The following is a 25,623-nucleotide window of genomic DNA, read 5'->3' on the forward strand; positions in this document are numbered from 1 at the left end:
AAGGGTATGAATCTGGTGAAACAACAAATGGTTACAGGACTGATGCTACCAGTCAGGGATATGGCTTCTTCAGCCATGGGACTTGCTTTGAGAACCTGGTCTGCTAAGGGCTGATGGGGTTCATCTGTCAGAGAAGGGGAAGAGCACCTTCGGTCACAGTCTAGGCAAGGGGCAAGAGGGCTCTAAACTAAAGTTGCCAGAGGAGGGGTGATTTTTTGCCAGAGTCAGAAGAAGATGCCTAGAGAGGAACTGCATGTCAGCAGAGCACCTGAAGAGCTGCATAAAGGAATTACAATTCTTCCTGCCAGTAGCTCTGCTTCATTGGACGCCTCCATGCAAGCATCTATAGCATGGGGAATAAAAGAGTTTGAGACATGTACGTCTGCCAGGTATGACCTTACCAGCATGGCAGACATGTGGTGTGATGGCTCTGATGATTGAAGTGTTAGAATGGATGGATTCAGGCCCTTTAGGAAGCACAGGCAGGGGAAATTGAGGAGTGGGTGTCGCTCTCTGCCAGTGACTAGCTGGAGTGCATGGAGCTCTGCCTGCGAATGGATGAGGAGCAGACCAAGAGTTTATGGCTCAGGTTTACAGGGAGAGCAGGGACACGGGACATTACAGTGGAGGTCTAATAAAAGAGTGCCTGACTAGGAAGACAAAGCAGATGAGGTCCTCTATATGCAGATAGGAACAACTTTATGTTTGCAGGCCCTAGTCCTCACAGGGAACTTCAACCATCCTAGTATCTGCTGCAGGGGCAACACAGCAGAGCACGGGCAATCCTGGAGGTTCTGGAAGGTACTGATGACAACTACCTTCCACATGTGAGCCAACGAGGAGAGGTACTATGGTGGACCTCATTCTGACCAACAAGGAGGAATGTGGGAATGTGAAGCTCAAGGGCAGCCTTAGCTGCAGCAAACATAAATGGTGGAGTTTTTGTTCCTCAGGGCAGTAAGGAATTACCTCCTCCAACCTCAGGAGGGATGCATCCTAACAAAGAGTAAGTTAGGAAAAAATTCTAGGAGGATTGTGTGGATGAACAAGGAGTTCCTGGACAAAGTCAAACAAAAAAATGAAGCCTACAGAGGGCTTAAACAAGGACAGGGTGAGGAATACTGAGAGGTTGTCCACGCCAAACATACCCTAGGCTTCATTCAAAGCAGCATGGCTAGCATATTGTGGGAGGCAATTCTCCCCTCTATTCTGTCCTCAGAAGACTCACTGGAACAGCACTGTGTTCAGCCCAGTGTTCCCCAGTATAAGAAGGACACAGATCTGTAAAGCAAGTCCAGAACAAAGGGTGTTCAGAGGCCTGGAGCACCTTTCCCATAAGGAAACACTGACAGAGCTGGGGTTGTTCAGCATAAAGAACAGAAAGCTCTAGGCAGACCTCAGAGCAGTCTTTCAGAATGTAAAGGAGCCCACAGGAAAGCTGGAGATGGACCTTTTACAAGAGCACATAGTAACAGGAGAGGGGGGAATTACTTCAGACTGAAAAAGGGTGGATGTAGACTAGATTTTAGGAAGTAATTCTTTACTGTGAGGAGATGAGACACTGGAACAGGTTACCCAGAAACGCTGTAGATGTCCCCTCAATGAAAGTGTCCAAGACCAGGTTGCATGGGGCCCTGGACAATCTGGTTCAGTCGAAGGTATCTGCCCATGGCAGGGGGTTTGTAATGAGATGATCTTTAAGGCCCCTTCAAAACCCAAATGCTTCTACTGTCTCTGATGGTAACTTGCCTGTTCTCTTTGATGTTCTACAGGTCTGATCTTGACAGAGCTATTGGAGATCTTTGAAGTTTCATATGGCTCCTCAAAGACCTCTACAAAATAAACACAATTACTCTAAATTAGAAAACTACATAGATTTACTGTTACGTTATTTCTGACAGCAGGACACATTAGTCCACTTTTTCCACTAATGTAGAGTGAAGTGTTCAGAACGGTTTCAGCAAATTCCAGATTTGAGTTCTTAACCAGTGTTGATGCATGCACTCAAACAGAGATGTCAAAAAATGCCCAGTTTATGTAAATGGTATGAATATGATAATTTATGCATACTCAGCTCTTAAAATTTGCAAACTGCTTTGCACAGCTGTGTGAATATTTACAGAATGGAAGTATATGAGGGACTAGAACATGTTAACATACATTGCTCTATCTCTATAGAAAAAAAGTGACATAGTGAAAAAGCAATTGGAAGGTCTTGATAAAACCATTTTATATAATTTAGTTATAATACAAACTGGATAAAATAATTCCAATAGAAGAATGAAGACATTTGCATTTTTGATTAAATAAACAGAGGGACATAAAATCATATTCATGCAAAACTCCTACTGCTTTGTATGTCAGAGCACAGAAAAAGGATATACCATTAAAACAAACCTTTTTCTGATGTTACATCCAACTCCTGCTGAACAAATAGTCTCACTTCATTCAGGTCTTCAGTTATATGAGGCACAGAATTATTTCCACCATCAATTTCCTTCTTATAAAAATATTCTGACTTTGCAGACATATTGCTAATAGGGATTAGAAAACATAATTAAGAACATAAGTATCTGGTTGACTTCAAGTATGTTGTTCCTTTCCGACTGCAGGCTAGCGCTTAACTGTAAAATAAACACTCCTGTGATATAATCAATATTCATTTAGGTTTTGTCTCTGACTATGATTAAAACCAAGCCTAATTTTTTTTGCATAGATGTGATATTTTAGTGTCATTAATCATACACTCTTTCAGATAGGCTGTTTCCAGACAAACTGTGCTATGTCTTCAAAATCATCTGGTTAAGGCTACATTTACCTCCCTGACAGGAACTTTGCTTATTAGAAAGGTCAGACAAGATGTACAGTCACATCTCGAAGTACTAGAGATTATTTTCACAATACTAGAGATCTATATAACTCTCTATATTCTAATACTGGAGATCTATTTTTTCTTTGTTGCAACATAAGATGAAATGACACAGACGAATTCAGGTTAAGGATTCTTTATCTTCAGGACAGTGCAAAATATTAAAAAATAAAATATTTACTGCTTTTTTAATCTATTTTTCTAACATGCACACATATGAACATTGCTAGATTACAAATCCAGGGGAAAATAAACTAACATTCTGAACCACTCATCTCAAATGAAAGAAAATGACAATGAAGATAGGGGAAGTTATCTGAAATCTCTGAGAAAACCATGACACCTATTATATTGGACATCCAGATTCTATTTCCATATCACTAAGCTTATAAAAAATCATGTAAAATTCCCTTAATATGCAACAGCTACTTTATTTTCTACCTAAGGTACATGTGCTGATGGAGAATATTTAATTTGCTTTGTGCAGCTGTAACCAATATGCTCAAGTTTGACTTTTCACACAAAATTAAACATCTATATAACACAAAATAACAGTAGATCTCTTTATGCTGCTCAGGAGAGGAATTATGACCAACAAGAGTTTTTAGGTTAAAAATAAAATTACCCCAAATCACTTTCACCAAGATCATCATAGACTTGTACAATCTGGACATCAAGAGGAGAATTGGCCACTGTGGAAGAGCCTTCATCCATACTACTTTCTTCCACTGTTCTGATCTGGGCTTTTGACAGAGATGCACTTTCTTTCAGATATTGATCATCTGGACGCTATTAATAAAAGTAATGATAATCAAAATTCACTAGTTAAAAAAGAAAGATACCAGGTACTCTAAAAAAACCACAATGTTTTCATACAGAATGGTTATGCTTAACTCATATCCTTTATGACAGAGCAAAGAAATACTGCATTTACAGCTGCCTGTGAAACATGAGTTTCTCCCCTTTTTGCTTTAAGTAAAGCAATGGTCCTCTAAATTATCCAAAGGAAATATAAGAAAGATTTCTCAGTGTCAACTGAGTGTGAATTGTCAAAGACAATACATGACAATATAATCAAGACAAATATATATAGTAAGATTTGGTCTTATCCAGACGATATAGAACTCTCTGAATTACCATTGAAAACAGTATGAAAGGCAAAAGGACATACATAACCTTGTGGTTAGATGCATGCACAAAATTTCTAAGCTGTAAATAAAATACTTGTCAAAAAAACCACAGAATACAAACCAAAAATTTCTCTTGAAATTGGAGAAAAGCCTTCTCAAGCAAAGTCCCATAACCCTCTGCCCTCAAAGCCTTTCATGTGTTATCTGATTCTATGTACTGTTAATTAAAGAAGCTAAGTGATCCAGTTGTCTCCAAAGTGTAAACTAAAGCAATATGTACCAGATTCCTCAGGCAAATCTCTTCCTTCATATCCACACATATACTCCAAACATCTGTAACAGTGCTTTTCACTGGTCTTTAACTAGTTAAAATACTGCAGTCAGACTGTATCTGCACGTCCTCAAAGACAAATGAACTTAAACTCTTGTGAGAGGAACTATTTCTTTATTCTTTGCCTTGCTTTGCCATATTCTATCTCCAGTAGTATGTTTTTTTGAAGATGATGTCTAAAACTTGACACTGGCCAATTCATGCAAAAAATGTGTTATCTGGATAAATGACCTATATTTTGAACTTCCAAAGAAAACTTTGATCTCCAACTCAAGTATTTCTACTGACAGATTTTCAGTATTTCTCGATTTTTTCCCTTTTCTTAGCCACTCTTAAAAGAAAGGCTATTAATTAATATTCCATGTTCTACTGAGAACGGAACTACAAAGTAAAACATGTATGTGTTTTTTCTTTACTGGCATAACTCACTCAGACATTTCACTGACACTTGTCCCATCCTTTTTCTTACCTTGCATTTTATGCTCTTTCTTTGAGATCTGTCTCTGTATAACCGTTCTAACAACCAAAAAGATGTAAGGACAGCTGCTGATGACGTTTTCACAGGTATCATTGGGAGAGTCTCTTCTAAGGAATCTCGTTTATTGGAACCACAGAGCAGTCTTTTATCAGACCATCTGATCATCCACTCCAGCAATTTTGAAATATTGCTCAATTTGCCAATCAATTCTATAGGCAATTCTTCTGCTGGTACAATACCAACTACATCAAGAGTTTTGTAAACATATTTATAAATTGCCTGAGTTTGCAGGGTAGAGGAAGTATGGTTAGGAAAGTTCTGGCTTGTTAGTCCAACAGTGGCTCCTTGACTGTCAGTCTGAGCTCTGTATATAGACTTGTATTTTAAACCAAATAAGCCTTCTTTAAGGCCTTTTGTTAGGTTACGCAGAGAAGATTCTGTGGTCTCTCCAACAGACTGTACAATTGTTAGGTTTTCCAAAACATTTTTGTTTTCCTTACAGACAGACACGCTTTCAGGATCACAAGATGCCAGGGTGACAGTATAGCAAGACCCTGCTCTAAACACGCTTTGGCTTCTAGTTTTGTTTTGTCGACGTTTTAGTGTTGTGTGAACATCAAAAAAGAGAGAGTTCAATTCATGCTCTTGAAGCAGCCCAGAAAAGCTAGTGAGAAATGGAATTCCAAGCTCACTGTACTTTAACAGATCTTTCTCAAGAACATAACTCAAAAAGAGTTCTAAAAATGTAATATATTCATCATCATCACGTTCAAATTCCCATGCACCAACTACAGGCAAATTACACTGATTAAGCATGTCTCTCCTACACACTTTGTCTTTACGTTTTGTTTTACAGTTAGGAGCTTTTATCTTGTGTGTGGTTTTTTTGCTTCCTACTTCCCTTTGTCGTTGGAGTTCATTTTCCCTGTAAGACAATAAATGTAAGAACCATTAATACCCAAATCCATTTCAAGAAGAATTACATGAAACATTAGTTTCTTATCTTCAACTGAAGTTAAAAATAGCCAGCAACCCCAAATTTACATTAGTACGATAGACAGGTGGCAAATTAATCAAATTCAAAATCCACAGACAGAAACTAGGCAATAACATATATGAATGTAGACATAGCTGATAGTAATTCACACTTCAGTAATGTATTACTTAAATGCTAACTGATATAACATTGGCAGTTCTAAGACTTGTGAAATCTGTAATTCTTCACTTGATAAATCACCCATAGTGACAATTACTGTTTGGTGAAGAGATTACTCAATCAGTAACAGGAAACAACTCTCTTTTTTCTTTTCTTTCCCCCTAATTTAAATCAAAAGCTTTCTGCTGCAATTTTTTCATACCTTGGGAATGAAAGTTTTTCAGCTCTTGTTTCTTCAGTAAGCAAAGCATCAGAAAGTGTGCCAGCCATGTCTGCATCACTATATACCTGAGGATCCCCAACATCAGTAAGTGTGCTTGTGCTTAGGCTAGTGCCTAGTGAGAATCTGTCATAACAGTGTTCCTCATCATTTGATGCTCCCTCTTCGACTGGCTCCCAAATATTAATTTCTACAGGGCCTATGTTCTTTACTACACGCCTCAAGGCCTTCTTCCTCACTTCTTCAGCAGCCTGTATAACAACAGACATAATTTCTTCACTTTCAGGACCTATTGGAAGAAAGCAAACCAAGTTTTCAATCTTAATTTTCAGTTTAAAGTTAGTCTCTCAAATTGAGACATGAATTTGACTTCAATTAAAATCATAAATTAGAGCAATTTATAAATTCAACAAGAAACTGTGATAAAGTGAAGAAACATCAACACTTTGAAAGATGTGATACCCTGTGATTAGTATAGAAGTATCAGAAAGAAAACAAAATTTTTCACAACACTCAAACTTGTCCAACTGAAAACTGTAATATCTGTTTTGCATGGACTATGAAAGAAAGTGTTGTCACAAGCTGATTACTAGGATAAGAAACAAAACATGTTTAAAACTTCCTGAAGAATGATGAACATTACCTTTAACAGTACTCTCTCTGAGTCGCTGCTGAAGTCCATGATATTTATCTCTCAGTGAAACTCTTATATCTTCAGGATTAGGAAATGCCTTTACAAAAATCTCTGCCACCTACACAAAAAAAAAAAAAAAAAAGAGCATCTTTTTCAGTAGCTATCATACAAGTAGGTGTCTTTTCACACAGAATTTACACCATGAGAAAATCTAAGAAGTAGGTTTTCCAAGGAGGAGAAATATTTGTGATAATCTCTATTACTTTTATTCTAGTTTTAAGGTCTTTTACCTTTCTTACTGGTGGCAATTCTCCAAGCAGACTCAAAATTACATCGTGAACTAATTCTTCAACATTCATGAATCTGCAGAAAGGAAGCATTCGACAAGCCCACTCTACTGCACTCAGACAATGCTCAACTGTGTAGGCATCATATCCATTCTTGTTTGGATCCTAAAATAACCACCAGAAACATTATTGTATGAACAATGTATTTTGGCAAAATTATTCATACACTGCAAATAGCTATGCTTCCTTCCTAGCCCAAAGAAAATAAAAAATCTCTAACTTGTCTGCCAAGCAGAATAGTGTAGGAGGGGAGGAAACAGATAAATATTGTAATGGATCATAATTACAACATTATTAAAATAAAAAAGAGAGAGAAAAAAAAAGGCTTTTTTAAACCATCATATGAAATAATTCCATTAGCACTCTGCTGAAGAGTTTGTTTGCAGTCACAAATAAAACTTGAGAATTTGCCTAAACTGTGAAGTAAGTAATTCTACTTTGACTTCAGTGATCATAAATTCTTTCTTGTGAGCAAGATAATCATGCCTTGTAAGAGGTTTTTAAGATGGATCAGTTTATTTTGAACAGTATTTTCTATCCCATTTGTCACTGTCACACAAAGTACCAAAAAATCAGAACATTCTACCATTTGAAACAGAGTCATCCTGTTTATCTGAAACTTGGTTTTCCTGGTGAAGAAAAATCTTGGACTTCTTACGGAATACATGACAAATATGCTAGTAGTTTCTTTCTTTTTCTTCCTGGACCTCTAACATCAATTAATGAAGGTATAAGAAGAGAAACCATGATTAAATTTTAATTTTTTTTCATTACTCTTTCTGACAACCATGTATATTTAGCACACCATGAAGCCCATTTTTTGTGTATTAAGTACATATTATTCAGGAAATATTCAAAATATCCTGACCTAATGGGGAAAGAAAACAAATCAGAAAGTAAATTCTTACATCAACAAGTATAGAAGCTACTGTCATCCTGGCAGCTCTTCTGCCTCAAACACCAAGCAAGAGCCTAACAGAAATACTGTCAGGAAAATAGAGACCACATGCACACTGCTCCATAGCACCAAATACATAATTTACATTGCTTAACAGAACAAAATGAGCACAGTGCTTGCAAACAGAAGTTCTCACAGAAATATAGAGCAGACCTTTTGAATTCTTCTCATAGCTACTTGAAATTAAGATGTATCTCTACTATATTAGCAATACAATTACCTTGATACTGTTAGTATTTTCCCTTGCAGTTTGGTACCGCCTACAGCAGTCAGACAATTTTTCACGAACATGAAACATCCAACATAATGCACAGAACTCTCTGAACCAACCTACAATACAAACATGCAATATGGTGAGACTCTTTTTAAATAAATCAAATAGAACAGCCTGAGATTTTTCAGTATTGCTCTGGAGCTAGAGCTCCTTAGTCCCACTTAGTGTTCATTTTCTTTCACGTCTGTCAGGTCTGTAACATGACCCCCCACCCCAAAAATAGAACAGCACATTTTAAAATAGGAGTTTTAATAACTAACACAAAATCTGAAAATGAAATGTGTTCCTCACACATTGCAATATTCTATTTCAAGCCACTAAGAGCTGATTTGCCTCCTATGGATATTCACTGGTGTTCTTTTTTCCAGCTCTAAATTATTTCATTTTACTGCACACAGACCTAAAAGTTTACAAGTAATGTCATCAAACTGATGGGCTCCAGAAGATTTAGATCCATAGAGAACAGTGCAGAAATTGCAGTAACGAAGCAAAGTCTCTGGGAATGGACTCAGCAAAGGAAGAGATCCTTTCATTCGAATCTATAAAAAAATAGGTAAAAAAAAATAACCAAAACAGAAATAAAAAAGTTAATATTTCACATGTATCACTCCTAATTGCACAGCTTCACGGTTTTTAGAATACTGCCAAGATTAGTAAAACTCCCTTGAAGCTTATTTTCCACTTTCCTCTAATCACCACTCTGAAAATTCATTTGAAGGAGTATATTTAATATGAGCTATGGCACAAAAAATGCTTTTGTTTGAATGGTACTCATGATTACAATGAAATACAAGACTAACACAAAGTGTAAGAAAATCAAAAAAACAGACTGATTCAACACAGTCCACATGGTTGTCACCAAGGCTGACCAGCTTCACCTCCAGTTTCAGCTGGTACATCTGACCAGCTACCCATGCCAACATTAAGCATGTGACCATGCAAACAGAAGTAAATACTTTTCAGTCAGATGAGTTCCTGGTCTCCATCACTGCATTAATGCTGGTGCAGGGGAGTTGTAGGAAGGGAGGCACACACTCCCTCCTGTATCAACTCAACCTTCTTTAAGTAGCTATGCCACAAGAAAAGACTGATTTTACACAAAAAAAAAATTATCAATTTATTCTAAACTTGCTTCTGTGCAAAAAAAAATGCACAGAAGTAAAATGAGATCTTACAAGTTTTGTCCACTAAGATGATCTCCTTACTTGAAGTGAGCATTACCTCTCTGTTACTTATTCAACTCTAAGTGATCTGGAGATTATTTCCCGCTAACAGCTATAACTCCCAATTAAAGTCTGCTTTTTTCTTTCAATGGAAAATAAATGAATTTGTATGTTACCAAGTAGATACAGAAAGACACCCAAAAAGAAACACTTTATGAATTATTATCCTGTATCTTTAAGTTCTGATTTCCTCAAGAAATGAATATGATGTGCAAAACTAGAAGATGACATGTATAAAAACATGCTGAGACTGAATGCTTCAGCAACTGCAAACTCATCAGTAATATTTACAACTGGTAAACAAGTTGAAAATATAAAGTTAAATGTTTACTTTCTGCATAACTTTTCTAGCCCACTTCAGTTGTGTAATATACCACCGTGCTGCAGAGCAAGAAAAATGAGCAGCCCGGAAGAGCAAGATAATTCGCTGAAGAACTCCTGACACTTTCTGACGGACTTCTTTCTCCGTTTTTAAAAGAATGTCATCGCTGTCCTCCTGAAAATGCAAAGACAAACAAAGCCCAAAATTAGAAAGGACATATAACTGAATATTACTGGTCCTAATCCCTTCGTCCTTACAGCATAGATCATTTATGGAAAAAACACAGACGCACACATACTTCTCATCACTGTTACTTAGGTAAATGAGCAGACATGGAAGAAAACAGAAAAATTAGCTCAAAGGAACCAGAATAAAGCTCATAAAGATTTACCAATACATTCAAACACACACACAAGAAACACACTTACTTCACTGAGAGAAGCTGGCTGAGGACAATACAATGGTGGTGCTGGAAGACAGAGCCCAGCTGGAACCAAACCATAAAACTTTCTGCAAAGATTCTTGGCAGAATCCATCAAAAGCTGAAATGTCTCTGAGAGAATATCAACATCTGCCATAACAGCTGCTTTCAGAAGTTCCTGTATTGAACTGTAAAGAACATCTGCATCTTCCTCTTCAATGGGATCTATAAAATATTAGGCCCAGAAATTGAAAATTTTATTTAATCAATACATGGATCTTCATTCTGACATCATGAGGTTATGTTGTCTGAATCTGCATTCATATATTACAATGATATTCTCCATCTATGTGCTTTAAGATAAGATCTCATACATTTAAAAACTAGTATTCAATTATTGATTTTAAGTTTTGCCCCATTACAAAGAAGCCTACTGCCTTTCCAGATAGAGGATTTAACTTTTTAGCCAGGAATTTGTTTGGCATAACATTCTGGAAAATCATTCTTACCAAGAAAGCATAAACAGGTACATTATTAATAATGACTAAAGCAACACTTCTATCAGCAAGTACATCCACCTGCTGACAAGAACTTGAAATGTTTTCAGACAAAAGGAGAAGAAAACATAGAGATTGTGCTAGTAAACTTTCTGCAGAATATAAATAAGGACAGGTTGATCTAGCTAACAGTGTGAATTTTGGCAGTTAAGTATTAATTTAGGAGCTCACAGTATCTGTGAGACCAGTGAAGACCTGGCCAAAAGCCAGAGAGACAACTGTGAGACCTGCTAGCGTGTATTCATGTCTCTAAGGGCAAGACCAAGGGAGCCATGAGCCAGAACTACAGTGTGTACATAGGTACGTGTGTATGTCTCTAAAGGTCAGGCACCTGGACAGGCTGAGGAGCCCAGACCAGCCCTCTGCTGTATCCTGTATACTTACAGGACTGTATGCTCCAGGCCAGTTGCTGTGGGGGTGCATGGATAGTGTGTGTGGGGAGGAAGAGGGTGTTTTTGAGTATGTCTGTACCAGAAAACAAAGAGAGGCTGGGGCTTTGGGGACTCACATACACAGACATGAGCAGCCTGTGACACTCAGCAACTGGTCTGCTGGCCATCTACTCAGCTAATGGTCTTGCTACTGGAGTGATACACGTTGTACAAACAGGTATCTATTTGCACACCTTCACCCTGACCAACAGCAGAGGGAAAGGTGATAGCGTTGTTGGTGCTGCCTGTGGTGAGCAGGTCTGTAGGTGTTCGTGTGTGGCCAGTTGTATACAGGTGGTTTATGTGCCTACTGGGAATACATTCTCAGCCTTGCTAACTGCTGGACCTGGGGATCCACTTTACCAGAAAGGAAAAGGCAAAACTAAACACTTTCTTGTAGCTAATTTCAAGTGTGATGATACTTCCCATACTGGTAACACATTAATTTTTTGGGGGTTTTTTTATTGTAATGAAGATTCAGTTTATTCCCAAAGAAGCTGATATAAAATATAGTCAAATAAAGATTTGGACAGTATAAATGAGAAGACAAGATTAATAATATACTCCATTTCTGGAATGATCAAAGCCAAACCACACACCCTCATGAAATTAAAGCACTTGAATATATTATAATAGTAATACACACACTGGAGAAAACAAAGCAATTGTTTCTTTCTTGGACAGTGTATAACACAGAATATGTGGTCAAATAACATGAAGAATCACCACAATTATTTTTTCATTTGAAGTACCTGTGAACTTCTTGTATTTAATATGTCCCGATGTTTCAGAAGTTACTGGCTGTCCTAACAAAGACTGCAACTTTTCCTGAAAAATCTGCATTGGTAATAAGCTTAATGGCAGGTGACATTCTGTTTTTTTCATTCTGAAAGTATAACAAGAAACTGCTCATGAATAACGAAGTAATATCCATACATAATCTGATGAAGGTCTGTTAAATGAGTATTTATGCCAAAGTAACGAATCATAACACCTTAACTTCTACACCCACTAGGAGTCTAGGAATATGAATTCCTGAGGCAATATACATAGCTTGTCACAATAAACTTCGTAACTGTGAAACAGGAAATAACTGTGTAACAAAATATAATATACTAATTCCAATTGCAAATTTACCTTGAGAGCTCATCAGAGTTCTGACAATATAGCTGGTAGGCCAGACCAATTGAAACAGACAGCTTCCAGTTCCCAAGTGTGTGTGCTAACCACACAGCCTCTGGAATGAGTCCACCAATAAAGAACAAATCAAGAGCATATTCAGCTGTCCACACAGATGAAAGGTTCTGGTCTCTGACAGCTCTGGTAACCAAACAGTGTTGCAGTGGAATGACACGAGGAGGTAAGCCTGTGATATGAAAAGCACATTTTAAGGTTTATATAAACCCTCATGCAATCAGATGAATAATCTAGAATTAATTTGTTCACATTGCTTGTGGATTAGTTTCAGTGTACAACTCCTTTTGATATTTATTCACTTTTATTAAAGGTACACTATGAAAGTAGATCTGCAGCAGCGGATGCAGCTCATCCAGTGGTATAAGAGTGTGTTCAGAATAGGCTATTTTCCTGTTTAGTAATATGGGATGTGAAAGCAAGTGCAAAACTCATGGTTTTTTTTTTTTTACTTTAAAGGCTTAATCACACTGATGGACCATTTGGAAATATTCTTTATATTTGTAGGATATATCTCAGGAGAGTACACCTGAGACAAACTGAAATTTCTAGAGTTATCCTAGTGTACCCACATTGTTTGTACACACTGTGCTTACTGCACAAGACAGAATGTTAAAATGTATTTTTGAGAGAGAATGGTACATAATATTCTGTGATTGTTTGATTTTATGACAGTATATAGAGACAAACTTCAGAAAAATTCACTATCTCTTTGTTTAGATTTAGACTTGTTTTTCAAGGTTTTGCTTCCTGGTACTCCTGGAGAGATGCTTGATCAACATGAATTCTAAGGAGTTATTTGCTTCTCTCACAGTTTCTGTTTTGCTAAGACAATGGCATTACTTAAGAGATATTCACACTAATCCAGCTTTTGCAACGTAATTTTACCCCAACTGTCTCACCATGTACATTGATCTTTCCCTAAGATCAAGTATTAAACTCCAAGGTTTTATTTTGTAGGTTTTATCTTGAAAGCTATCCAAATAAAGCACTCGAAAGACCATGAAGAAAGAGGTAGATACCAGTACATGCTCAGGTGCAGAAACATTAAAAATGGTCAGTGTTTTCAAATACACTACAGAAAACCTAACCAATCAAACTAAGTTAATATTGTAAAAAATATGTGGCACTATAGTATCACCTTAATGGTAGAGTACTTAAAATGCTTTCAAACAGATCTTTATTACCACAAACACTTCAAAAAGTAGCTCTGAAAATAAAAATTTCCTAACAAGGGAAATCTTCAAAAAACCACTCACTGTGATATATAGTAATTCTCAGACAAAAATACTTAAGCAGGACTTAAACTAAAAAGTACTACTTTGGTTCAACACCAATTAACTTGGCATCCCTACTTGCTTTAACTATATGGTGTCTGAAGCATTTGGATTCCAAGACCTTGACTGCCAGATAAGCAAAAAATGCTCTCCTCTGGCTTTTCAGCTGGGGTCACACCAGATCACAGATTCAATTGAACCACTTCTCCAGCACTGCTGGTATCTCACTTTTGGGAGGATCAAAGTCAGTCAGAGTCAGATCTTTAGGCAAAATTGTGAGTAAGGATGATAAAAAGGCTGAGGTACTTAATGCCTTCCCTTCCTCAGTCTTTTAGAGTAAGACCAGTTTTCTGAATAACAAGCCTTCTGAGCTGGAAGACAGGAATGGGTGTTGTGGTTTAAAAAACAAACCAAGTAAGAGGCTCTAAGTCAGAAATAAAATTTAATGAGAAGAAAAGGAAAATAAAATAGAATAAAATAAAATAAATACAAAAAGAAAAACCAGTGACAGAGTCAGAATACAACCTGATCAGGGTGATAGAAACAGTTTAGACGAGGTCTTCCTGAAACAGAAATCTTGTAGAAAGGTCTGGTAGCTCCGGTTCTCTGGGAATCCAGTGGGTGAGGGCTGCTTCGACTGTCCCAAATTCCAGCTTATATCCAGGTGAGAATGCTTGGCTCTTCCCTATGGGCGGAGCATCTCACAATGGGATGATGAGTCATGGAAGAGAGCCTTAATGGCCCATTAAAGAGAGAGATAACTCCCGGAGGGAGTTATCTCTGAGTCATGCAAAAGGCATTGATGGGCCATTAACTGAAGATGGTGATAGAATACACCCTAAACTACAACCCAGGACAATCCACCCCTTATTCTATTTCCATCTACAACATGCCTAAATCAATACATTCTTACAGATGAATGCATATATACATACAGAATGAAACCTTACACACTGCTCTCACTTAAAATTAAGTCTCCCTGTGGTACACAACGGGTTTTTCCATCTTTCTGCATTACCCACCAAGTGTAGCCAGGTCTTTGAGCAAAGACAATCTCATGGACAGGTTTGCTTTTGCCTGAAGTGGGATTAATCCAAACACTCTTTCCTAAAATGCCCTTCATGTGTACCACAGGTACTTTGTCTCCATCCACTGTGTGTAAGGGTTCAGACTGGGCAGGACCACCTCGATTGATAGACTCTCGGGTGTTAACCATCCATGTGGCTTTGGCTAAGTTTAGTTCCCAATTCTTGAAGGTTCCCCCACCAAGTGCCTTCAGGGCAGTCTTTAGTGGTTCGTTGCACCGTTCAACTTTCCCGGCAGCTGGTGCATGATAAGGAATGTGGTATATCCATTCAATACCATGTTCTCTAGCCCAGGTGCTTATAAGGTTGTTCTTGAAATGGGTTCCATTGTTCGACTCAATTTTCTCAGGGGTGCCGTGTCTCCACAGGATTTGTTTTTCAAGGCTCAGGATGGTGTTCCGGGCAGTGGCATGAGGCACAGGGTGGGTTTCCAGCCATCCAGTGGTGACTTCCACCATGGTCAGCACGTACCGCTTTTCTTGGCGTGTTTGGGGAAGGGTGATATAGTCAATTTGCCAGGCTTCCCCGTACTTGTATTTCAGCCATCGCCCACCATACCACAGAGGCTTCATTCGCTTGGCCTGTTTGATTGCAGCGCAGGTCTCACAGCTGTGGATGACCTGTGAGATGCTGTCCATAGTGAGGTCCACCCCTCGGTCACGGGCCCATCGATATGTTGTATCTTTTCCCTGATGACCAGAGGCATCATGGGCCCAACGAGCTAGGAATAATTCTCCCTTGTGCTGCCAGTCTAGATCCACTTGTGATACTTTCACCTTGGCAGCTTTGTCTACCTGCTCATTGTTGCGATGCTCCTCATTAGCCCGGCTTTTGGGTATATGCGCATCCACATGTTGAACCTTCACGGTCAGCCTCTCTACTCGGGCGGCGATGTCCTGCCAAATGTCAGCAGCCCAGATGGGTTTTCCTCTGCGCTGCCAATTGGCCTTTTTCCAGCGATTCAGCCATCCCCACAGAGCATTAGCTACCATCCATGAGTCAGTGTAGAGATAGAGCCTCGGCTACTTATCTCGTTCAGCAATTTCTAAAGCCAGCTGGACAGCTTTAAGCTCTGCAACTTGACTCGATCCACCTTGTCCCTCGGTAGCTTGTGCAACTTGTGTGGGGCTCCATGCTGCAGCTTTCCATTTCCGGTTAGCTCCTACAATTTGCCAGGAGCCATCAGTGAACAGAGCATATCGTCTTTCAGTCTCCGGTAGCTCATTATATGGTGGGGCTTCCTCAGCACGTGTTACTTGCTTTTCTTCTTCTTCTTTTTCAGACGATAATCCAAAAGTTTCACCTTCCGTCCAGTTCGTTATAACTTCCAGAATCCCAGGGCGATTTGGGTTTCCAGTGCGGGCACGCTGTGTAATGAGGGCAATCCATTTGCTCCATGTGGTATCGGTGGCATGATGTGTGGAAGGAACCTTTCCCTTGAACATCCACCGCAGCACTGGTAGTCGGGGTGCCAAAAGCAGCTGTATTTCAGTGCCAATCACTTCTGAGGCGGCTTGAACTCCTTCATAGGCTGCCAAGATCTCCTTCTCTGTGGGAGTGTAGTTGGCCTCGGAGCCTCTGTAACTTCGGCTCCAGAATCCTAATGGTCGGCCTCGAGTCTCCCCAGGCACTTTCTGCCAAAGGCTCCAAGACAAACCATTGTTCCCAGCTGCGGAGTAAAGCACATTCCTCACATCTGGTCCCGTCCTGACTGGGCCCAGGGCTACTGTATGAGCAATCTCTTGCTTGATCTGAACAAAAGCTTGCTGCTGTTCAGGGCCCCAGTGGAAATCGTTCTTCTTGTGGGTCACCAAATAGAGAGGGCTCACGATCTGACTGTACTCAGGAATGTGCATCCTCCAAAAGCCTATGGCGCCTAGGAAAGCTTGTGTTTCCTTTTTGTTGGTAGGTGCGGACATGGCAGTGATCTTGTTGATTATCTCTGTGGGGATTTGGCAACGACCATCTTGCCATTTGACCCCCAAGAACTGGATTTCTTGAGCTGGTTCCTTAACCTTGCTTCTTTTAATGGCAAAACCAGCTTTCAGCAGAATTTGGATAATTTCTTCGCCTTTCTTGAAGACCTCCTCTGGTGTATTCCCCCATATGATGATGTTATCAATGTACTGCAGATGCTCTGGAGCCTCACCCTTTTCCAGTGCAGATTGGATCAGTCCATGGCAGATGGTGGGGCTGTGTTTCCACCCCTGGGGCAGTCGGTTCCAGGTGTACTGCACGCCCCTCCAGGTGAAGGCAAACTGAGGTCTGCACTCCGCTGCCAAAGGAATGGAGAAGAAGGCATTGGTGATATTAATGGTTGCATACCACTTTGCTGCTTTGGACTCCAGCTCGTACTGAAGCTCTAACATGTCTGGCACAGCAGCGCTCAGTGGTGGCGTGACTTCATTCAGACCACGGTAATCCACCATCAGTATCCATTCTCCACTGGACTTATGCACCAGCCAAATCGGACTGTTGAAAGGTGAACGGGCCTTACTGACTACCCCTTGGCTTTCCAGTTTACGGATCATTTTATGTATGGGAATCACAGAGTCTCTGTCTGTGCGGTATTGCCGATGGTGTACTGTTGCTGTGGCAATTGGTACTTGTTATTCTTCTACTTTCAGCAGTCCTACAGCAGAGGGGTCATCTGAGAGACCAGGCAAAGTATTCAACTGTTTGATGTTTTCTTTCATTACTGTGGCTATCCCAAAAGCCCAACGATATCCTTTTGGATCTTTGAAATATCCATTCCTGAGATAGTCTATGCCGAGGATCCATGGGGCCTTTGGGCCAGTTGTGATGGGGTGTTTCTGCCACTCGTTCCCAGTTAAACTCACTTCGGCCTCTAATACAGTCAGTTCCTAGGACCCTCCTGTTACTCCTGTAATAGAAATGGATTCTGTTCCTACATACCTTGATGGCATTATGGTACATTGGGCCCCAGTGTCAACTAATGCCGTATATTTTTGTGGGTGAGATGGTGCCAGGCCATCGGATCCACACAGTCCAGTAGATCCGACTGTCCCTTTCCTCTTCCTGGCTAGAGGCAGGGCCCCTCTATTCCTGGTCATCGCATACGTTGTTCTCTTCCTGTAAATGAGTTGCTGAGGTTCCTTCAAGAGGATCAGTCATATCATCATTCCTGTAACGTCTGGAGTTCTGTGCACGAGAGACCGGAGCAACATTGATTCTAGATGAGCTTTTTGTGGTAGGCATTTCTCTTTTCAATTCACATACCCGGGCTGCTAAGGAGGAGGTAGGTTTTCCATCCCACTTCTTCATATCTTCTTCATGCTCCCGAAGAAAAGACCAAAGGTTACCTCGGGGTGTGTATCCTCTCTCCCTGGCTGGGGGACGCCTGCTCCTAATCGCAGAGACTCTCGTCAGCTCTGGTGAGATATTGTAAATTTCTTCCTTAAGTTCTTTTTTCAGTTTCTGATGGCCTTCTTCAATTAAGTTCCTGACTTGCTCAGCCAGTCTTATTTCCACAGATGAGACATGGGCACGAACTGGGGCGGTGACAGTGTCCTCGTAAATCCTTAGTTTATTAGCCAGGACACCCACCTTGTCCTCACCTTCTCTCCATTGCAGTGTTGCCAGGTAACGTGAGTACATCTCTGGTCCAAGCCGTGCAAATCTCAATCACATCCGTGATGTGCACTGGACATTATCTGGGCTCTTAGGAAATCTCTCATCTTCTGCAAAAATGATCTCCAGCACAGCCAATTCCCTTAGGCATCGGATACCTTGTTCTATTGTGTTCCATTTTCCTTGGTGCACTAGGAGGTCTTCTTTACAAAGGTATCTGTCTTTCACACTTGTTAACAGTCGCTGCCAGAGGCTGAGAGTTTCTTGGGTTTTTCCAATTCCCTGGTCAATGACCACATCCCGGGACAGTGATCCCAGTTGCCTGGCCTCAGTTCCATCCAGAATGGTGTCATTGGCTGCAGCGTCCCAGATGTGGAGCAGCCAGGTGAGGATGGACTCGTTGGTCTGACGGGTGAATTCCCTTCGCAGGTCACGCAGCTCACCCAGAGATAGAGAGCGGGTGATGATCTCTGTCTCTGTCTCTTCAGCTGAGTGCGAAGGTCCTGCTCCATCCTCGTCAGTCGCTATGCGGACTGATTTGCTCCTTGATTTCTTCTTCTGAGTGGTGGCAACTGCTACTGGTTTAGGCTGTTCCAGTTCAGTGACGGTTTGTGTGGAGATGCTGACAGCACTTTGGGTTCCTTTCTCTTCTGTAACAGTCTGTGTAGTCGTCGATGCTATTGCTTTGCTTCTTTTTACCTCTTCTACTTCTTTAAGAACATGCTGCATCACACCATGTACTGTTTTGATTCTAAGCATGGTGCATGCCGTACAGAGAAAACAAAGCAGGACTAACAAGAACATTATGCTGTCCTTGGCATCCAGAGGGTACTCCATATTTTCAAAAACTGCTGTGTCCTTCCTGAAAAGCTGGAAAAAATCATTCTTTACTCCTCCCCACAGGGGCTGGGTGAGATTGCTGAGGCTCCAGACGTAGCATCCTAGACTAGAAGAAGAATACAAAACTGGGTATATATTCTGAATAATGTTCATTGCCTTAGATTTTATCAAGCAATGGACATAATAGACCAGTAAAGCAATTTTAGTACCATATCCTGGTCTACGCAGGAGTATTAAGGCCGGCAGATAGTGCCCCACGTTCGGAAAAATATAGAGAGATAGGTATAAGACACATGTGAGCATGTTGAGCATCATAGCAGACAGGTGTCTTCTTCAATAAAATTGTAATTTCTGACTTTTCTTATTGCCTCTGCCGCACGTTGGGCGCCAAAAATATGTTGTGGTTTAAAAAACAAACCAAGTAAGAGGCTCTAAGTCAGAAATACAATTTAATGAGAAGAAAAGGAAAATAAAATAGAATAAAATAAAATAAATACAAAAAGAAAAACCAGTGACAGAGTCAGAATACAACCTGATCAGGGTGATGGAAACAGTTTAGACGAGGTCTTCCTGAAACAGAAATCTTGTAGAAAGGTCTGGTAGCTCCGGTTCTCTGGGAATCCAGTGGGTGAGGGCTGCTTCGACTGTCCCAAATTCCAGCTTATATCCAGGTGAGAATGCTTGGCTCTTCCCTATGGGCGGAGCATCTCACAATGGGATGATGAGTCATGGAAGAGAGCCTTGATGGCCCATTAAAGAGAGAGATAACTCCCAGAGGGAGTTATCTCTGAGTCATGCAAAAGGCATTGATGGGCCATTAACTGAAGATGGTGATAGAATACATCCTAAACTACAACCCAGGACAATGGGGAACAGAATGAAGACCCTAGTCTGAGTGAAAATGGTCAGCAACCTGACACACCACTTAGACACACACAATTTTATTGTGTTGGATGGGATCCATCAAAGGGTACTAAGGGAGCTGGAGGAATTACTTACTGAGCCAGCTTCCATCATTACCCACGGTCCTGGCTCACTGGAGAGATTCCAGCTGACTGGAGGTTGGTAAAAGAGACATCCATCTATAAGAAGAGCTGGAAGAAGAGTCTGGAGAACTACAGACCTGTCAGCCTGACTGTAGTGCAGGGAAAAGTCATGGATCATCTTGAGAGCCATCATGAGACATGCAAAGGAGAACCAAGATCAGGCCCAGCCAGCAGGAATTCGAAAAAGGCAGCTCCTGCTTCACCAACTTGATCTCCTTCTATGACAGGGCGCAGGAAGGCTCTGCAGAGGGCTCTGGATTGACAGGCCGAGGACAATTTTACAGTATTTAACAAGGCCAAGTGTCAGGCGCTGTACAACCTCTGGCTACACTACAGGCTGGGAGAAGAGAGCCTGGAAAGCTGTCCAACAGAAAAGAACCTGGGTATGCTGCTTGACGGCGGCTGAACACGAGTCAGTGTGTGCCCAAGTGGCCAAGGAAGCCAAGGGCACCCTGGCCTGTACCAGGAATAGCGTGGCCAACAGGACCTGGGTAGTGATTGTCCCTCTGTACTCAGCACTGGTGAGGTCAGCTTGAATGCTGAGGTCAGTTATGGGCCCCTTAGTACAAGAAAGACATTGAGGTGCTGGAGAGTCCAGAGAACGGCAACGAGGCTGGGGAAGAGTCTGAAGCACGAGTCCTGTAAGGAGCAACTGAGAGAGCTGGGGATGTTAACACTGGAGAAGAGGCTCAGAGGAGACTTTATCACTACAACTCCTTGAAGGCAGGCAAGCTGTAGCCAGGTTGGGATCCATCTTTTCTCCCAAGTGCCAAGCAATAGAAGAGGAAATGGCTTCAAGTCATGCCATGGATATCAAGAAAAACTGCTTCTCTACAAGGGTTGTCAAGCATTGGACCTGGCTGCCCAGGAAGGTGGGTTGAGTTTCCATTCCTGCAGGTATTTAAATGATTAAGATGTGTAGCCGTGGTGTCCAGGGACATGGTTTAGTGGTGAGCTTGGCAATGTTAATAGCTGGGCACAATGATCTTACAGGTATTTTCCAACTTAGATGATGCTATCTGGCGGAAAAAAATTCTATCAGCTACACTTTTTTTGCAACACCCTTACGGTTTCTTTTTGTCTCCAACTCTACTGAAAAGCTGACTTCATCATCAAGTTAAAGCATAGCAGACATCATTTATACATGTGAAAAAATTCTAAGATTTAAGCAACTAGAATTGCTGGTGCAGGAAATACCTTGTTTGATGTGAAGTGGATGAAGGATGTCAACATTGTGGGGAGGGAAGATATAGAGCAGCTGCTTTGTGAAATAAGCAGCCATGAATCGTGCCATGGATCGAATCACAGCCATGGCAGTGTCAGTATGAATGCTGGTAACTGTCCATAGTTCATGCTGAATGTATTTAATATCTAAAAAAAAAAAAAAAAATCAAATTATAATATTTTGAGAAAAATTATTTTAAATTTGAATGCTAAAATTATTTAATCACAGGTTATAAAGCATTTTTTTAAACAAACAAACTTACACAATTCCTTGACAAACTTTCAGAACTTACAGAGATCAACCTTTTACATTAATTACACATTATATTAATATTAGAAGACTCTTATACTAGGTTTTTAATGACTGGAGATGGACCTTTACTATCAAAATTTAGACCTGCACGGAGTCAAAAAATGCTTGTTCAAACTTGGAAATTCAGATTTCACTTATATTTAGACTTTGCAAAAAAAATCATTCACAAGCATCTGCAAAAATTCACACTGTCAAATTAGGACTGGTGACCAAAGTAAAATCTGCTATTTTTTCATGCTGTATCATAAAGAAGTTAAATTAATGTAAAATCAAATCACATCAGTTCCCCCTTGTTCTTCTTATTCAAAGTCTATCTTTGAGAGTATTTGCGTGTAAAAATATCTAGCAGGTGACTAGTAGACAATGAGAGTTGTCTAAACACATATCCAAACAAGTGCAGCAGAAGTAACCATCCCAGGATCAGAAAAAGTCACTGAAAACAGTGTAGAGAAAAGCATCAAAAGCTGTCATGTGTGCATGGGAGGACCCAGAAATTACACTAGGTTATTCAAACAGTGTCAACATACCTTATCACACCTTTATGCAATGTAAACATACCAGAAAACTTTTCCACCTGACCTGTGGAGAGCTCTGATCGCCTTAGAACCTCTCTTACCAGATGATCACAGAGTCCCTGAGCTTCACACATGTTATACTGATACAGGTGGCAAAACAGTATTGCAAGATAGTACCTACGCTGAAGAACACATGCTCTTTTTCCTCCTGCATTGAAAGATTTAAAAAAGGAAGAAGTCTAAGTGGAAGAGAAACAATAAACACAAAACAGATGTAGCAAGTGAAAGTACTAGTTCTTCCCTCTCCAGAAACACATCTACATAAACAACACACTTTGAGGAGCAGAAATCAGGAGCAGCTACTTTAGGACATGATCCTTCTATACAGCCTCTAAGTCCCTAGTAATTTAATGCTCATCCACAACATTTTTATTTCTAGAGGTAATTTTTTTAAAAAAATTATCAGTTTTCAAAACAATACTATGCATAACTTTTAAAACACAGACAAAGACAGGAGATCTTAAGGAAACCTAGCCTTCAAAGAATGAATGCCTGAACCACAGCAGAGTTGCTTAGACTCCAATACTCTCAATATTTTTCCTCAATTAAGTATTTATTCCTTATTCTAATAACTAGCAGAAAATTTTCTCATAATGCCTGGAAAGAAATTGTTTTAAATCAACACTTAAAAAACCTCCTAACACAAGTTTTATTTTGTTACTTTCCAAACACTAATTCTTTAAATTTTACAGCTACTAAAGGAATTGATTTTTGTTCATCTATTTTTCTCTCATCTTTTTGAAGAGCAGAGTGACAAATGTAAAATGATTATACAGCTTACACCCTCCACCCTCAAAGTTTTATCCCTTACCTTTTGTCTTGAGCTCACAAAGAGATCTTTTCCAAATATCCACAGATTCTCTGTATGAGCCTAAAAGGAACTGCTCCTCCCCTATAAAGTCACATATTGACAAATTAAAAGCTCTACATAGTTACTTTTACATTTACCAATACATATGCTCTTATTTCAGCATCAGAGATTTACTGAAAGCAGAACATAATACGTGAGACCCCAGTAAACTTCAATTCTCACAATTAAGTCTAAGTTTTGAGCATCTGAGAGAAGGTGACTTTGAATACTCCTTGCCAGGACAGGTAATCTATGAATTCTCCTCCAGGAAGAATTAATGTGTTGTATGGAGTGCTGTAGGAAGAGGAGTTAGAATTGTCATTTAAGGGAGAGACATCAAGAATATGGCACGGAAACAGAATTGTAAAGGGGCAGATAAATGGGAAGCTGGGCTTAGCAGTGTAGAAGTCAAAAGGAAGGTAGAACATAGGACAGTAAAATGTAATAAATTAGGCTACAGCTACATATTGTTTGGAAAATAAATATGCCAGATTACCAAGTACCTTAGGTTACACTAATTTAGATGCTTAGTTGAAGTTGACATTTATGAATAAAACATACTTATGATGACAATGACCACATGGAGTGAACAAGCTTTCTACACAGAAATCCAGTAAGGGACACATTGCAGTGCCCACTTACTTCAGAAGAAACAACACCAAAGACCACAATTAAAATCTTCGATTCAGATTCTTTAGGACATGGCTCAAAGCAAACTGAAGTCAAGTAAGTCTTTTTATTTAGCTTAACAAGCTCTAAGATTATAATACAACCTACAGACATACCATGACATTAAGTATTTAAGACAGAATTATGGTAAGAATTTTAAGAGAAGTCTCAAGGTTCACATTTTAAAAATCTGGTAATCAGTTACTGATTGTTAAGTTGGACTTAATTTTCCTAGTTTTCAATGAACATTTTTACTAACCAGATACAGAATTAATCTTCAGATTTTGTTCTAATGTCACTCCTGAAGACTGGATGGTTGCTTGTATATGACTTAAAAGCAATGAGACAACAGAAGCCTCTTCCGCATTCTTGTTGACTTTTCTTTTCAGCTGCACCTGATACCAAACCACTTTCTTATACAACAGTCGCCACAGTACAGTCAACCTGCAATTCAGCAAGCACAATATTATGAAATTACACAAGAACTAACTAAGTTGCTTACATCAATTTCTTACGTTCTTTTATTTTGCATTATGCACCTGAAAATTACATTGTATCAACTACTTCATTGACTTCGGTGAGGGGAAAAAATGAAGCAAAAGAAATTTGCCTCATTTTTGACTAACAAACATTAATTCTTCTGAATTTTCTTAAGCAATTTACTTTAAGAACCTGAACACCCCCCAAATTAATCCCTTTGCTAGCTAAACAATGGGGAAATGAAATAATCTCAGACAGAGAAACCCCAGAACAGGTATTAGTATCTTTATAAACAAGACTGACTGAAAAGCAATTAAAACATATCACAGAAAAGCAAAGACAAGAAAACAAGACTACAGAGTATGGTTTTAGGGCTGGCAAGTCCCTGTTGCCTAGCACACTTGTATCAGATGTACCACCTCAGATATGTAGTAAGTTTAACAATACAAGCAAATATATACTGTTAGAGACTTGAAAAAGCTTGCACAGAACTGCGAAACATCTGTATCTTGAAATACTACTGGGTTCATCATTAACACATAGAGCCAGTCATAGGCACAGTGAGCATATGACTGTCAGCACCTGGAGCACAATTAATCAAAAGTATGAATTATCTTCTCTGAGACAACTGACATTTGTGTATCAGATTTGCAGTGAACACAGTACTACTATATTTAAGGATTATTGAAGAAATACCTTTTACTGTAGTAAGAATTAATTCATGAGTTATATTGCTACTTAGGTTCTAAATCTCTAGAAAAGAGAAGCTTGGTCATGTGAATAGTACACTTTGATTCACTGGAGTTTTGCAGCACAGAAATACTCTGGTGATAACAGTATACTTTCCCAAAAGCTGGACAGCACACTTCAGTCAAGTTTATGTGTATGGAAGAAATAGCTCTGACAGTTTAGTAAATTTCCACAAACAAGTTTTTCTTATTGCTCTGAGACACCATATCCATAATGAATAAAAACTTTGCTGACTAAACTGACAGCATTGATATATTGCATATGAGGAGACTCTTGCTCCAAAGAGTTTGCAACTAGTAAAGCGTGAAATGCACAAGAGACAGTTAAAGCATCTAAAGTTTCAATATCTGGATTGATGCTGCACTACCAGACCTGGTT

At 39.7% G+C, this 25,623-nt stretch overlaps 1 protein-coding gene across 1 annotated transcript in view; it reads right to left on the reverse strand.

Annotated features, from left to right (window-relative positions):
- Positions 1-25,623, reverse strand: part of CPLANE1 (ciliogenesis and planar polarity effector complex subunit 1) — a 62,751-nt gene that overhangs the window by 25,100 nt on the left and 12,028 nt on the right. Inside the window, exons 12-28 of the mRNA XM_066339509.1 lie at positions 24,275-24,459; positions 23,308-23,388; positions 22,480-22,644; positions 21,582-21,755; positions 12,489-12,717; positions 12,104-12,237; positions 10,371-10,588; positions 9,952-10,116; positions 8,798-8,936; positions 8,344-8,453; positions 7,109-7,270; positions 6,828-6,936; positions 6,167-6,473; positions 4,800-5,733; positions 3,495-3,658; positions 2,398-2,534; positions 1,771-1,832 (exon numbers count right to left, since the gene is read on the reverse strand). Of these exons, the coding sequence (XP_066195606.1) occupies positions 1,771-1,832; positions 2,398-2,534; positions 3,495-3,658; positions 4,800-5,733; positions 6,167-6,473; positions 6,828-6,936; positions 7,109-7,270; positions 8,344-8,453; positions 8,798-8,936; positions 9,952-10,116; positions 10,371-10,588; positions 12,104-12,237; positions 12,489-12,717; positions 21,582-21,755; positions 22,480-22,644; positions 23,308-23,388; positions 24,275-24,459 (3,475 nt within the window). The remainder of the gene's footprint in view (positions 1-1,770; positions 1,833-2,397; positions 2,535-3,494; positions 3,659-4,799; positions 5,734-6,166; positions 6,474-6,827; positions 6,937-7,108; positions 7,271-8,343; positions 8,454-8,797; positions 8,937-9,951; positions 10,117-10,370; positions 10,589-12,103; positions 12,238-12,488; positions 12,718-21,581; positions 21,756-22,479; positions 22,645-23,307; positions 23,389-24,274; positions 24,460-25,623) is intronic.

Source organism: Sylvia atricapilla, chromosome Z (assembly GCF_009819655.1).
Source record: "Sylvia atricapilla isolate bSylAtr1 chromosome Z, bSylAtr1.pri, whole genome shotgun sequence".
Lineage (NCBI taxonomy): Eukaryota > Metazoa > Chordata > Aves > Passeriformes > Sylviidae > Sylvia > Sylvia atricapilla.